At 34.8% G+C, this 14,607-nt stretch overlaps 1 protein-coding gene across 1 annotated transcript in view; it reads right to left on the bottom strand.

The window, feature by feature from the left end:
* Window positions 1-14,607, bottom strand: part of ncanb (neurocan b) — a 141,316-nt gene that overhangs the window by 2,332 nt on the left and 124,377 nt on the right. The window contains exons 12-14 of the mRNA XM_016442689.1: window positions 8,519-8,677; window positions 6,484-6,566; window positions 5,383-5,527 (exon numbers count right to left, since the gene is read on the bottom strand). Of these exons, the coding sequence (XP_016298175.1) occupies window positions 5,383-5,527; window positions 6,484-6,566; window positions 8,519-8,677 (387 nt within the window). The remainder of the gene's footprint in view (window positions 1-5,382; window positions 5,528-6,483; window positions 6,567-8,518; window positions 8,678-14,607) is intronic.

The following is a 14,607-nucleotide window of genomic DNA, read 5'->3' as shown; positions in this document are numbered from 1 at the left end:
TTTTTTTTTTTTTTTTTTTGGTGGGGAGTTTCTCCAGTTTCTTTGTCTGGAGAGAAAGAGGTATAACCTTCTAGGATGAGGACAGGAGGCAAATGTCACACTTAAAAACACTCGTTCATGCACTCAGCAGCTGTCCTTAATCCACACAAGCTGCGCTCTGATTCAACAATAAATCATAAATAAATAATAGACCATAAAATCTCAATCCTGGATACACTGTACACTTAGATACACTGGCCTCAAAAAGTATTTGGACAACTAAGCCATGGTTAAAATTGTATGAATGTCACTTTATTCTATATTCTATTCTAGATTTTCACTGAGAAGGAAAAATATATCTAACAAATATATTATTTTAAAAGTTTTAAAAAGTTTAATAAAAAAACAATCAAACAAAGAACCGGCCTCGCTCCGTTCCCACGGCTCTCGGCCCCGCCCCTCTCGTCACAACCACTTTTTTTCAGAATGAGGCTGATACGGATAAGCTACTTTTATTCTTGGTACTTGCTGATACTGAGTACCGATAGCTACCTGTATTTTCATGCCATTTGTAATTAAAATAAATACTGGGTACAGAAACCAAAAGAATATGAATAATGTTAGTTGGCTTACTTCATTTAGCAGATAGATATTTCCTTCAGTTATTTTATTTCCTTCAGTTAATTTAATAGCACATATGAGCTGCTCCATTACAGCGGCTCGGTACTGTAATCACAAGACTTTTTCTTGTAACAATGCAAGGAACCACTCGTTATACATAAATCTTGTAACAGCGGTGAACATGTTTTCTCAAATATAAGTTGCATTTTTTTATCATCTGAAATGTGCTGTGATTTATATTCCAAAGCCACTCATATAATGCAATTAACGTCAAGCAAGCAAAACATGCTCAATGCACGCACACATTTGTATTGGTGCAGAACAGCAAGACAAGTACAGGCTGCTAGTTTCACTTTTGCCTTAAATAAAGTCGTGTATGCTTGACGTTTAAAATAAATGTTGTAAACTGAATGTTGCAGCTCACGCACATCAGCTATACAGGCATGAATATTGAATGTTTAACATTACATCAATTACATACATGTACTTCATATATGCTTAATCTCTAATAACTCCATTCTGCTCTCTGTTGTCGCGTTTTTTGTCTGGACACAGCACTATTCACATTGTGTGGTATAGGCTTTTGGTATTGGGGCATTTTAATGAGTATGAGTACAAGTACAGGAGTGCAGTATCAGGGCATTCCTATAATATATATATATATATATTATTTTAAATTATAAATTCTAACAAAAAAATGTGTATATATATATATATATATATATATATATATATATATATATATATATATATATATATATATATATATATATATATATATATATATATATATATATATATATATATATATATATCTATATATATATGCATTAATAAAATAAAAAATTCAATGTAAAAAAATTTTATATTGATTTTATTAAATTAATAAATGTATTAATTTAGTAATTAAATATAATAATAATTTTTTTGTTTTATGAATGAATTTAATAAATTATATACTTTAATTCTAAAACTAAAATATATAATTCCAAATTTTTTAATTTGCCTTACTTTTAAATCTGTTGTTTATATAGCTTATGCCATATGCGGAAGGTTACTTTGCACATATGAAGTGACTGATAACAGATTTCCTTTTTGCATTCCAACTGCAAGTTGAAGCGTTTTTGCAGAGGACAAAAGAAAGAGGTTTATCGTAGCGCTATCATATTGACCAGACCGCACAGAATGCCCCAGGATGTGTCTCACCTCAATCATACAAATATCAAAGCTGGCAGGCAAAAGCCAAGGTGATTCAATAACACAGACACAGACAGGGGTTCTTCAGCTGAGTCAGCATCACCCTGAGGCTTGTGCTCAACACTCTGGATTCAGGCATCTTTACCTCCAGCTAAATCTGGAGCTCAGCATAAAAACTATTACAACATGAGAGAAACATACTGGCAGATAATGTTGAACGTCTGTTTAAAGCACATGCAGTATATGAGTTAATATCATGTGACTGTCTATTGCTCGCTGTTCTTAAGGGATTGTATTATTGTATTAAGCCCGGGTTGGAGGGATTGCATGATCAATAGCAGTGACAGTTTGAATGATAGAATGACTGGGGGAGGGCTGATGGACAAAAGGGGACAGCGAGGCAGGTGGTGGGGGTAGTTGAAAATGTTTCCCACGTGGCCTTGCAAATGACAGCTGGCTGTGCTGTGTACATGTGCCAGCCATATGACTGTTTGCTCAAAACTGAACAAGCACACCATCGATTAAAATCTGTGGACAACATTACAATAACCATGCTAATGTATATGTGTATTTGAAGATTTTTTGAGAAATTATGAACATTAGTCTAGTCCATTTGCCCTAGAAAGATCTAAAGAGACACTTTGGGTTCACAAGGCCCAACCGGAAAACAGGTCCTTCAGAAGACCAGACCATGACAGACCTACTCTGGTAATATATAGATATTTAAATAAAATGTCATTATACACACATACATACATTTAGACGTGCACTCCAACTTCACCTCTGCTCCAGGTGCTAATCAAACAAGCACGGAAAAGGTACAGGTGACGAGGGAGCTTCAGTAGAACAACAGTGAACTGCGGTCAGATGAGATATTGTCAGGCCATATGTCAGTAAAAACCAATTTTCCTGTCCTGTCCTGTGGTGGCGAGCGCTGTAGCCTATATCATTTCATATTAAAGCATGCAATGTCATAGTTATGTCGTCAGTTAAGTCATGAAGTTACCAAAAAGGCGATTAAAGTTGCCTTAAAACTGTGCATGCATGTAAGTATTTGTTATTTATGAGTTACATTTAAGGACATGTCTCTGATATGCAGTGGTTTTCATAACTATCCTGGAGCAGCCCAGCACTGTCTCCCTCATGTAACACACCCGATTCAACTCGTCAGCTCATTACTAGAGACTTTAAGACCTGAAGTGGGTCAGAAAAGGTAAAGTGTTGTGAGAAAATAGGATGCGTGTCAGATCCGCGACATGTTCAGCAGCGGCAGCTCTTAAAGAAACAGCACCTAAAATAACCTATTAACCCAGCTGCTGTGATGTCTGTTCATCAAAGAACAAACGAAAAAAGAGGAAATCAACAACTCTTGTAGCTTTAAGGATTCATCTATATTTAGTTTAGAATTTAGTGTTTGACAACTTTATAAAATTTCTGTATATTTCCTACTTGCTGAAGGGCACAGGTGGCTAAATATGACATTTATTATAATGGGTTTATGTGAAGATTGTCTAATTTAAGATTCACTTAAAATAGAAGTTGTTTTTTTAAGTCTAATAAATGTTCAATTTGATAGCTCTCAGGTATACTGTAACGTTGAATGGCTATAGTCAATGATTAAATATTAGGGGGAATATTTACATCATTAGTATATAAATATACTATATAGTATATAAATGTAAATAATATTATTTAAATATTTATATTAAAAATTATATTTTATTTGTTTGATATAAATATGTAAAATAAAATTTACGTTTGAATATATGGCGTTTCAGTTAAAAATATAGATATTTCAGTTAAAAAGACAGTTCAGGTTCACAAGGGCCAACCGGAGAACAGGTTCTGTTCTCATTCTATATATAATTTCATATTTCATTTCTGGATAGATAAATATTAAAGTATATAAATATACTATATAGTATATAAATGTAAATAATATTATTTAAATATTTATATTAAAAATTATATTTTATTTGTTTGATATAAATATGTAAAATAAAATTTACGTTTGAATATATGGCGTTTCAGTTAAAAATATAGATATTTCAGTTAAAAAGACAGTTCAGGTTCACAAGGGCCAACCGGAGAACAGGTTCTGTTCTCATTCTATATATAATTTCATATTTCATTTGTGGATAGATAAATATTAAATAAAAAATAATAATAAAATATCCATTTTAATATAAATATTTAATTGAAAATTGTAATATTTAACTTGATAAATAGTTTGATATAAATATTTCAATTAAATATTTAGTTTAAATATGTAGATATTTCAGTTAAACATCTAATTTGAAATCCTAAAACACGTAAGCCAGCCTACCGTGTAAGCACATTTTAATAATGAATTGAGTATTAAATCATGGAACGGAGGGCAGGATTTCAATAGGAAGTGAGAAACGTGTTTCACTGGCTCTCCAGAGCAGGTCCGTCATGGTCTTGGCCTCCTGAGAGGCATTCTCTTATGGACCTGTTCTCCGGTTGGCCCTCGTGAACCCAAGGTGTCTCTTTAAATCTAGCTAGTGCAGACGGACCCGACGGATTCCATACACTCAGTCTGCTTCGTATGTAAATGACCAGATAAAACGAGTCTAATGAGCCCATAGAGGTGTGGGTGAAGCAGACTGCGTCAGAGCTAGACAGCTAAGAGTGGCTGAAGAGAACCAGTCATGCCCGCCATGATTGATGCTTTGAACACACAGCCCTCCCGAGGACCCACCATCACATCCTCAGAACAAAATGAGTTACAGTTATTGTTGAGGTCATTGTCTGATGGCAAAAGACGTGAGATGACTTGGTGAAAGGGGAGCTGCTGAAAATGAAGTCGTACAAACTGACATGACAAGTTCAGAGTGACATAAAAAGAAAGCGAGGAATGGATTGAATTTGGAATATCGATCTTGGTTATAGAAATAGTTTAGTCAAAAATGAAAATCCTGTTATCATTTATTCACCCTCATGTCATTCCAAACCTGAATGACTTTCTTTTATTTTGCGGAACACAAAAAAGATATATTGATGGTAACCTAAGTTTCGGTTCCCATTGACTTCCATTGTATTTTTATTTTATTTTTTTGTCCATATAATGGAATTCAGTAGGAACCAAAATGGTTTGGTAATTTTTTTCAAAAATATCCCTTTAAGTTTTCAAGCTTCAAAATGGCCAGAAAAGCATAAAATTATCATGAAAGTGGTTGATATGACTTCTGAAGTCATGCGATAATAGCTTTGTGTGAGAACAAACCAGTCTTTTGAGCCAAATCTTTTCATTGATTCACTGAATTGTGACCAATACATGATTTAAAATTAATCTGTTTGTGTTCCACAGAAGAAATAAAATCAAATGGGTTCTGAATGACAGGAAAGTAGAGACAGAACTCTTTAAAGAAGCAGGATGGTTTCAAATCAAAGGAAGAGATATAAATGAAGAGCATGTGAGGAACATCTCATGAAGACCATGAAGACGTGTGAATTAAGTTAACAAAAGGAGGTCAGCACTGGAGGAAACAGTACAGTGTGGTTTAAAGTGAGGCGGTAGAGTGTTTGTCCTCTTTTCCAGTGCCTCCCCTCTCTCTTGCTCACCTGTGCCTTTCTTGCAGATGTAGGGCAGGTTGTAGTTGCAGGGCACATCGTTCCATTTGCCGTTCTCATGGGCGATCATCACCACGCAGTCCTCTCCGCCCGCAAAGAAATTATCCGGCTGGTTCTCCCTCCAGTTCTCATATTGCTGGAGGAGGAACGGGGATATTTCAGAGCTAAATCCAATCCCATGGCTTTACTAGGTATTTCGTGTACCGTCTTATATATCTGTTGCATTACAAATGGTTTTTCAGATACGCCTAATGGGTCTGATATACTATATTATATAAACTTGTTTGGTGCCTAAATGGTTTGAAAACTTTAAAGAGAGACCTGTGCCTCCATTTGCATGATCTATCTGATCCTACTGCCTGCATTATCATACTGTGATTAGACTAAGTGATTAATTGTACTGTATGTTATGATACTTGTACTAAAATGTACATTTTATTACGAATAGTTTATTCATATACTATTCATACAAATAGTTTATTCATATTTAAAAAAATATTTTAAATGTAATATTTTGTATGTTGATGGACATAAATATTTCAATTAAATATTTAGTTTAAATATATAGATTTCAATGAAACGTCTATTTAAAATAACATGAATAAATAAAATGTATATAAAAATAAAAAATAAATTAAAAAGCTAATATTAAATACATTGTAAATATTTACAATATAACATTTTTAAATATTTACATCAAACTACATTTAAATATTTATATTAAATGTAACATTTTATTTATTGTATATTTTTTAAAAATGGATAAATTATATATTACTTTTTTAATTCGTTGATGGATAAAAATAAATAAAAAATCTAATTAAATATTAAAATAAATGTTAATTTAAATTCTTATATTAAATATGATATTTTATTTTTAATGGATACAAATATTTCAATTAAATATTTAGTTTAAATATAGAAATGATCTAATAAAACATCTATTAAAAATACATGAATAAAAAAATGTATATAAAACATTTTTAATTAAAAATTAAAAAAATAAAAATATAAAAATAAATGTTAATTTAAATATTTATATTAAATGTTAATGTATATAATGTATATATAAATTTAATGTGCCACTCTCACCAGATCCATGCTATCTGTCCACTGAAAGTCGTCTTCCACCATCCTGTCATTCAGACCAATCCATGTGTTTTCATGGCACAGTCCTGTTTTAAAAGCACAAGACAGTTCAAATAATTTCTTTTTTTCCATAAATAACATATATTTTTTGCATTCATTTAGAAGTTTACTTCCAGCACATATTTTAATCACACTTATTTTGCCATATATCCGATGAAAACACTCCTATTAATACCAGGTGTAACCAGCAATCTCCTGGTTGACCACTGAAGACCAGGTAAATAGCATGAGTAAATAGGGTCTTACTGTCATAAAATGCAGAGCTAATGCTTCCCCTTTAAGCCATAGTCTGCTTTATGTTTCCCACAGGGCCACTGGGAGCCGAATGATGGTGTTATCACAATCACAATTCAAGCTCAAGCCAGAAGCCATCAGATCGTCCCCAAGATGCATTTGCAAGGTTTTTTTTTTTGGTCTGGCTGTAATGGAATTTCAATCATGGTGTTACTGATTAACATCATTACAGGGCCCATTAATCTTCCTAATGGCTGTGCCCCCTTTATTGCAGGGGTGGAGATGTCCATTTTCAAGGCGATTAAACACACTTTTTGGTGAGTGCGGTGACTCTGTGTGCAGACAGCAGCAGACAGCATGCTGTGAGAGGCCACTCCGAGCATCATTATGCTGGATTTAGGCTCGACTAGGGGCGGGAGACATGATGCAATCTGTGGCGTGCGGGAGGTCAGCAGTGCTGTCGCTTGTCTTAGTTATCTGGCTGGATATTAATGAATCTAGGCTATGCAAACAGTTTTAGTCAAAGCTAACTGAGTAAAACAGACAAAGATTAGCCACAGTTACGGACCATTTGCTGTTTTATATTCCATAAAGAACAGGGTTACGCAAAATACAGAATTTAAGAATTGGTTTCTGTTTAATGAGAGTGAATTTGAATTGGCCACACATCCCAATAATTGAAAAAAAGAATAAGTTACATTATAGCCATGAACTGTAATTTGCCACACGCAAGTCGGATGCAAATGATTTTAAGCGGAGGGACAATTTTTTTTTTTTGCAAATGTTAATTGAAAACAAAAGACTTGCAGTTGATTTGGTGCTGCAATATGATGTTAAGATGTCCAAAATTTACAATGATCAATGGTAAATGTGAATAAAAACTGGATTTGGTGGCTAAATGAAACAAAAAGTTACAAACAAACATTTTATGTGGACATTTTATCATTAAAAAAATCATTTAACAAATTATACACAAAATATTCATCACATTACTCCACCAAAATGTGAGCAACCAAATTAATAAAATTAATTAATAAAAAACAACAACATTTATTTATTTATTTATTCAATGATATTAGTATTTTAGTACATCAAAATATTGGTTGGTCTATGCTGTTAATGGTATTGGTAAAAAAATAAAATTACAAAAAAAAAAAAAAAATTTAAATAAAGAAATGAAATGTGTTTGGGGTCAACTATTTTTGTTAAAGTAATTAATTCTTTTATTTATCAGAATGCATTAAATTGACCAAAAGTGACATTAAAGACATGTACAATGTTACAAATAACTTCTATTTAAAAGAAACTCTGTTCTTTTTAACTTTGTTTTTACCAAAGAATTCTGAAAAAAAGTATCACGTTTCCACAAAAATTATAAGCAGCACAACTATTCAAAATTCATAATAATAAGAAATGTTTCTTGAGCAGCAAATCAGTATATTAGAATGATTTCTGAAGAATCATGTGACACTGAAGACTGGAGTAATGATGCTGAAAATTCAGCTTTGTCATCACAGAAACAAATTACATTTGAACAGATTAAAACTGAAAACAGTTATTTTAAACTGTATTTTACAATATTACTGTATTTTCAATCAAATAAATGCAGCCTTGGCGACCATAAGAGACTTCCACAAACAATAACTCTAACTGACCCCAAAATTTGAATGTTAGCATATCTGCTAAAAGTAATTTTTTTTTTTAGTTACACAACTTTATTTGTGACATGAACGTTGATATTGACCATTAATGAAGTCCTGCTCTTGTGTGGAATGGATGCTAGCCAGATGACCGCTGTGCTCTCTGCAGTCCTTCTCAGCGTCTTCCCACGTGTGTCTGCGGGTGAAGTACCTGTAGCAGTGGCCGTGAAACTTCCTCCAGTTGTGCTCGCAACCCTCAGTATCTGAAAGAGAAAGAGAGTGTGAGGTACAGTACAGAAAAGAGTCCGAAACAGCGAAAATGCTACTAGTTAGCATTTAGCATTCTTTCAACACAACTGAAATAATTAACATCACAATGCGAGGAAAAAGTTGGAGGATTAGCACAAATTTCTTAGCATTTAGTTTGTCAGGATGTTTAAAAAAGCCCATTCAGCGATAATCTCACACACAGCTACATGCTAGCCTACTTTAGCACTCAACTTTAGCTCTTCTGAAGTGACACATCCAAGTGTTTTATTCGCCCTGCTTTGTTGTCACTCTAATCCGTAGCTGTGAACATAAGCAGTTTAGCATTAGCAAAAACTAAAATCTTAATCTATTCAAATGACAACAATCAAGAGAAACGTCTTCCGCCGCTAAGTTCAACGGCTAAATAAGCCCTGTCACATCCCTGTCAGACCTGCCTCTCTCTAACCCTCTGGGACTCTCTACCGCATCTGGACGCATGACAAACAGATAATCTGTACGTTTCTAAGCGCGTGTGGCTTCGTACATTTGTGTATGTGTATGAGGGTGAAGGTTTTAGCTGTTCCCAGACTTCCCATTTCATGAAGCTCCAAGCACTTCGCTGCCTTTTTTACTTCCAGCAAATTCAAAGTGACGTTGGTAAATTGGCTGCTGCAAATTGGCCCGTATGGGGCTCTGTTTAGCATGCAAAATGTGGGGCAGAGGAACAGAATGTACCACAAGAATGTATTTAAGGCACCACGACCACTGCAGTTGCCATGGGTCTGCGTGTCCAAAATGTTAACGTCTACTGTCAGTCACATCACTTCCTCATTTTCTTGATCAGAATGAAAATGTAATCATAATTTGCTTTTCTCTGCTATAAATACTAGCCTAGATGGCACTGGTGAACCAGCATAGGGTTATTTTTAGTGAAGTGACTGGTTAAATTGGTTAATATGCCTTGTAGCATCATCAGAACACCAGTATCCAATCATGTTCCCTCAAAATGCAAAGTTTCACTAAAAACAAATGACTTGCAGTCGATGCAAATCAATGTCGCATGTCCAAAATAAAAACATACGAAGGGCAAATGTGAATAAAAATTGGATTTAGTCAGAAAACAAAAAGGTACAAGCCACTAAATTTTTTACCTCAGTGGAAATTGCATCATTAAATTATTCATTGTATATTGTGATGACACATAAATTAAATATTCTTCACATCACACCAACAAAATAAAATTATAAGCAACAAAATTTTGCTTTTTCTTCATCGACATTAGCTCATTAGCATTAGCATTAGCATCGACACTTCACCAAACCACTGGTTGTTATATAGTGCTGTGAATACTATTGGTCAAAATTTTTTTTCTAAATTATTAATATATATATATATATATATATACACGTGTGTGTGTGTTTTAATAAAAATTCAAAATGACTGTTTCATGGCTAGTGAGAACTTTTTCTAGCCAGTATATTTTCTTAATTCACCCGCCACTTGTAGCTGTGGCATTTTGAATCCTGTTTAGGCATATTAACAGAGCTAAAACGAATGCAATTTAATAAAACAAACTTTTCCATTTAAATACATAAATACATTCTATAACCTCTGCTTCCACATGTTCACATTCCCTGAAGATCACTAACACAAAAGATCTAAATTTTGAGGGCTGCCCCATTTAACCTGAGTCAGAGGGATTTAGCCTGAAGCTTAACCTGAAAGGAAATACTGCCTAGAACAAAAGCATCACGATTCTGCTTCATACGCTTTGGCATTCAAGTTGCTTTCTGTTCTCTAGGGAGAAAACAATCTGGCTGCTCTTTCACTGCTGCTGGAAGGCTGGATCAGAGACAACACACGTCATGTTTCCCAAAGGAGGATGAACAGCGTTAGCTAATCTGTAAGGCAACAGCTAATGTTTAATGTACCAGTAGTTCTCAAATGGTGGGCCACAACCCAAAAATGGGTTGCAGGTCTGATAGGGTCGAGATTAGTAGGGAAAAACAATTCTAAATGTAAATAATAAAATGTAATAATCATACATATGGGTAGGACAGCAAAATAAACAAACGTTTATCAACTTTTAAAATTCTGCTGAGAGCACAAAACTATCAAAATTAATATTTAGAATAATTTTAGAAACATTTAGAAAGAAAGAAAATATACTCTAAAACTATAAACACAAGTCAATTTCAATATTATGGCATATTTTGGGACCTGTGCAATTCATGGTAAATGTTTAAAACACTAAATTAATATAAATAAACTATGCAAAATTAAGTCACAACTTTGATCGCTAAATACATTTCTTATTTTTTATTTAATGTTTTTTCACTTTTAAATACATAAAAATGTAAAACTAAATGTAAAACTAAAACAAATTTTAATTAATCCAGGTATCAATTTATCATTAATTTAAAAATGACTTTTATGACTTTTTCTGATTTTCATGTCTATTTTTCTGAGTTTAGGAAATCCTAAATCAGATCCTGGATGGATCCTACACCAGTTGTGGAGCCGTAAAGCCAAGCGTCGTAATGGGCTCCCCACGGATGGCCTGTAATTGCTCTCGATAAACCAAGCTGAAGCACCTTGTGGCTGTGAGCGTGAGTGCATGAAACCTGAGTGCTTTCGCCTCACATCAGCTTTAACAAGTGCCAGCCCCTTTAAATCAAGTGCGCCAATGGCCCGTACCGTCGAGGCCATAACCATCCATATTTCCCTGCCAGAGATACGGATGGTGTCTGTACACGAAATGGCAACATGTTTGTCGCTCCTTGTTCCAGCACTCGCCCCTCTGTTCTCGCTCCATCACTTTCACATCTGTGAAAGTGTGCTTACTACTCCTCACTCTCGGATGATCTTGGCTACATCATCCGAGACAGAATGAGGTGGCTGAAACAGTAATCTTCACTATCGCTTCTCGTGTCTACTTAGGCTTGTTTACGGCCTCCATTCTCGCAAAGAACAAAAACGTGTTTCGCGGAATGGTGTCACCTGAAAATCAACCCCCGAATGTTCATCATCAGGGGTCTTGAAACCACAAAACTAAAATATCACATTGTGATGGGGATAAATGACCCAATCACTCAGCTGGAAGCACTTGCCCTTTTTATTTTTAACTGCTGCTCATTGACTTGCCACGCATTAATCAAGAAAACGTGCCGACCGTCGGTGCGTCATGCTTGAAAGTAGCTCCAGATAAACTGCAAGTGTCCAAGACAGCCAGCAAGCCTCTCAAAGAAGAGTCCCTGAATTTTATTAATATACTTTTATTGATTTTAATTGATTTTATTAATTTAACAATATAATTTTTTGCCTTTTTTTTCTCCACAGGACAGTGGAGAAGCTAGAGGTCGCACTATCCTCTGTACCACAGTTCTGACAAAAACCTGTATTTATATATTCTGAGTGATTTTGTTTGGCTTTGCTCTGCTCTGCTTTTGCTTTACTTTGGTTTGTTTTGCTATGCTCTGCTTTGTTTTGTTTTGCTTTTTGTTTTTCATTTTGCTTTTCGTTTTGTTTTTCTATGTTTTATTTCGTTTTGTTTTTTGTTTAGCTTTTAGTTTTGTTTAATTTTGTCTTGTTTGTCCTTTCCTTTTGTTTTGCTTTTTTTTAAAGTTTGACTATGCTCTGCTTTGTTTTGCTTTGTTTTTTGTTTGGCTTTGTTTTGTTTTGCTTTGCTCTGCTTTTTGTTTGACTTTGTTTTGTTTTGCTTTTTGTATTATTTTGTCTTTTTTTGTTTAGCTTTTTTGTTTTGTTCTATTGCTCTGCTTTTGTTTTGCTTTGCTCTGCTTTGTTTGCTTTGCTTTTTGTTTTACTTTATGTATTGCTATTTGTATTATTTTGTGTTTTTTTGTTTTGTAGTTTTATTTAATTTTGTTTTGCTTTTTGTTTTGTTTTGCACAGCCTTTCACATCAACAGTGAAATATATATGGAAATTATTTTCTCCATTTTGAAAGTTGACAAATATTTGTTCGGTTTCCTATCCTACTTATACATGTGATTGTTGCATTTTATTATTTACAGTTGGCATTGTTTTTTGCTGCTCAACCCTATCAACCTGCAAGGCATTTCTGGGTCGTGATTTACCATTTGAGCCTCTCAAAAAATAAAGAAATGAAGGACTCCACTCGGCCTTTCCATGGGTCTCTTTTTGCAAATATTTGCAGAAGAACTGGTTTAATGAGCACGGGATATGAAAGCAAAGCCTGCGGTGAGCAATATCATCTGCTTTAAACACTGTTGGGCTGCTTTCTTCAAAGCATTGCAACTCCCACTAGGCTTTGGGGCGAAGACTTTCAGGTGGAGGACCGGTGACAACCGCCCATTCCCATTCTGGGCCAGGTGCCAAGGTATGCCAACGGTGACTTGTAATGCCTCGGGCATCTCTATTCTTTCTGCAACTGGAGATCTATCTATCTGTTGTTCAATTTGTCCATCCATCCATCCATCATCTTGTCAAACTTTCTTATAAACATTCACAGTTGGTCTTGATAAATCTTGCTTTTCTAATTCACAATTTCTAATTCATACAGTATGGATATCTTTCAATGTCAATTCAAGGATGAATTGTGCACAACCCTTACTAAAACTTAATATAAATAATGTAAGATGCCCTTTGGGATGTCATGAGCAGCCTTTTTTTTTTTTACAGCTTTAAAGTTTGAAAAGCCTTTAAGATATTTTATGGACCTGCAGGAACCCTAAAAGGCCAGTATTGCTGTGATCCAGCACTGAACCTCTGGTTAGCATCACCACTCAGCCTGGAAATTCAAGTTGCTCTTTGCTGCAGGGAGGCGTTCACAGTGAAAAATGCATTTGCCAAACTATGTTTTAGAAATTCTGTGCATTTTTAGTGCCAAACTTCAACAATTGCTTTGCTGAAACAAAACTAGGAAAGTTGACAAGTCTGGCCAAGTCTTCCTGTAATGTCTTCCTCTTTTTCCAGCTGCCTCACTAACACCAGCACTCCGCAGCATTCATTCATATTCCTCTAGCAGAAGGGAGTGATTTTCACTGGCTCACAGCCCTGATTGGTAACCTAAAACAAAAAAAAATCCTCATGCCGTGGCTCTCTGATGCATGAAGATGGAAGCTTGATGAATACTTGATTCTTCCCCCTGAGTGTGTCTGCCACAGATTATTAGGTAGCGTATGCATGTGGACCTGTGCCATAAAACTCGATAACTTTGATAATGTTCATTATTTAATCCAATGTGGAAATAATGTGGACTTGTGCCATAAAACTCGGCAGAACAACTTCAATAATGTTAATTATTTAATTTAAATAATACTAGTCTTACTAGAAATGCTGTACGTGACTTTTTGGAATGACTCAAAACCTGCCCTACAAAGACAGCTTTGAGACTGTTCTCAAACAACAAACTAACATTTCAGTTTAATGCATTAAATATTTTTAATGCATTAAACTGAAAAAATTAATCGCATACATTAACACGCTAATTTTGACAGCACTAATATATTTCTGTCATGACAACTCTCGGAGGGATTGGACATGACAATGTTAATGTATTTGGTCTTGGCGGAATAGATCTGGCTGCTGCTGCGGCAGAGCAAGTACCGAGACTTGCTACTGCCAATACATCCACAACATGCTGCTGTAAGCATGTAAGAAATACTGCTGCTGCACATATAACACATATGAATAACCCCCACAAAGCAGGAGACACCTTACACAAAACAATACAAGCCAATATATGCATGCTGCTGAATATAAGGATAAACTGTTGCATCAGTTGACATGCATGTATCCACACACATGAAGATAAACAGACAAGGAAAGACAAGACATCCCCCACAAAGCAGATCTATCACCAAGACATTTGTACTGCTGCTGCTCCGAAGAGCCATGTGAACCGCATGTATTACTATCTATGTGTACCTGGGCTACCACGCCGACCGGCTTAACAATAGTGG

Source organism: Sinocyclocheilus anshuiensis, unplaced genomic scaffold, assembly GCF_001515605.1.
Source record: "Sinocyclocheilus anshuiensis isolate Anshui unplaced genomic scaffold, SAMN03320099.WGS_v1.1 scaffold735, whole genome shotgun sequence".
Taxonomy (NCBI): Eukaryota; Metazoa; Chordata; class Actinopteri; order Cypriniformes; family Cyprinidae; genus Sinocyclocheilus; species Sinocyclocheilus anshuiensis.
Note: the sequence above shows the minus strand (reverse complement) of the source record. Positions and strands in the feature narration are given on the sequence as shown.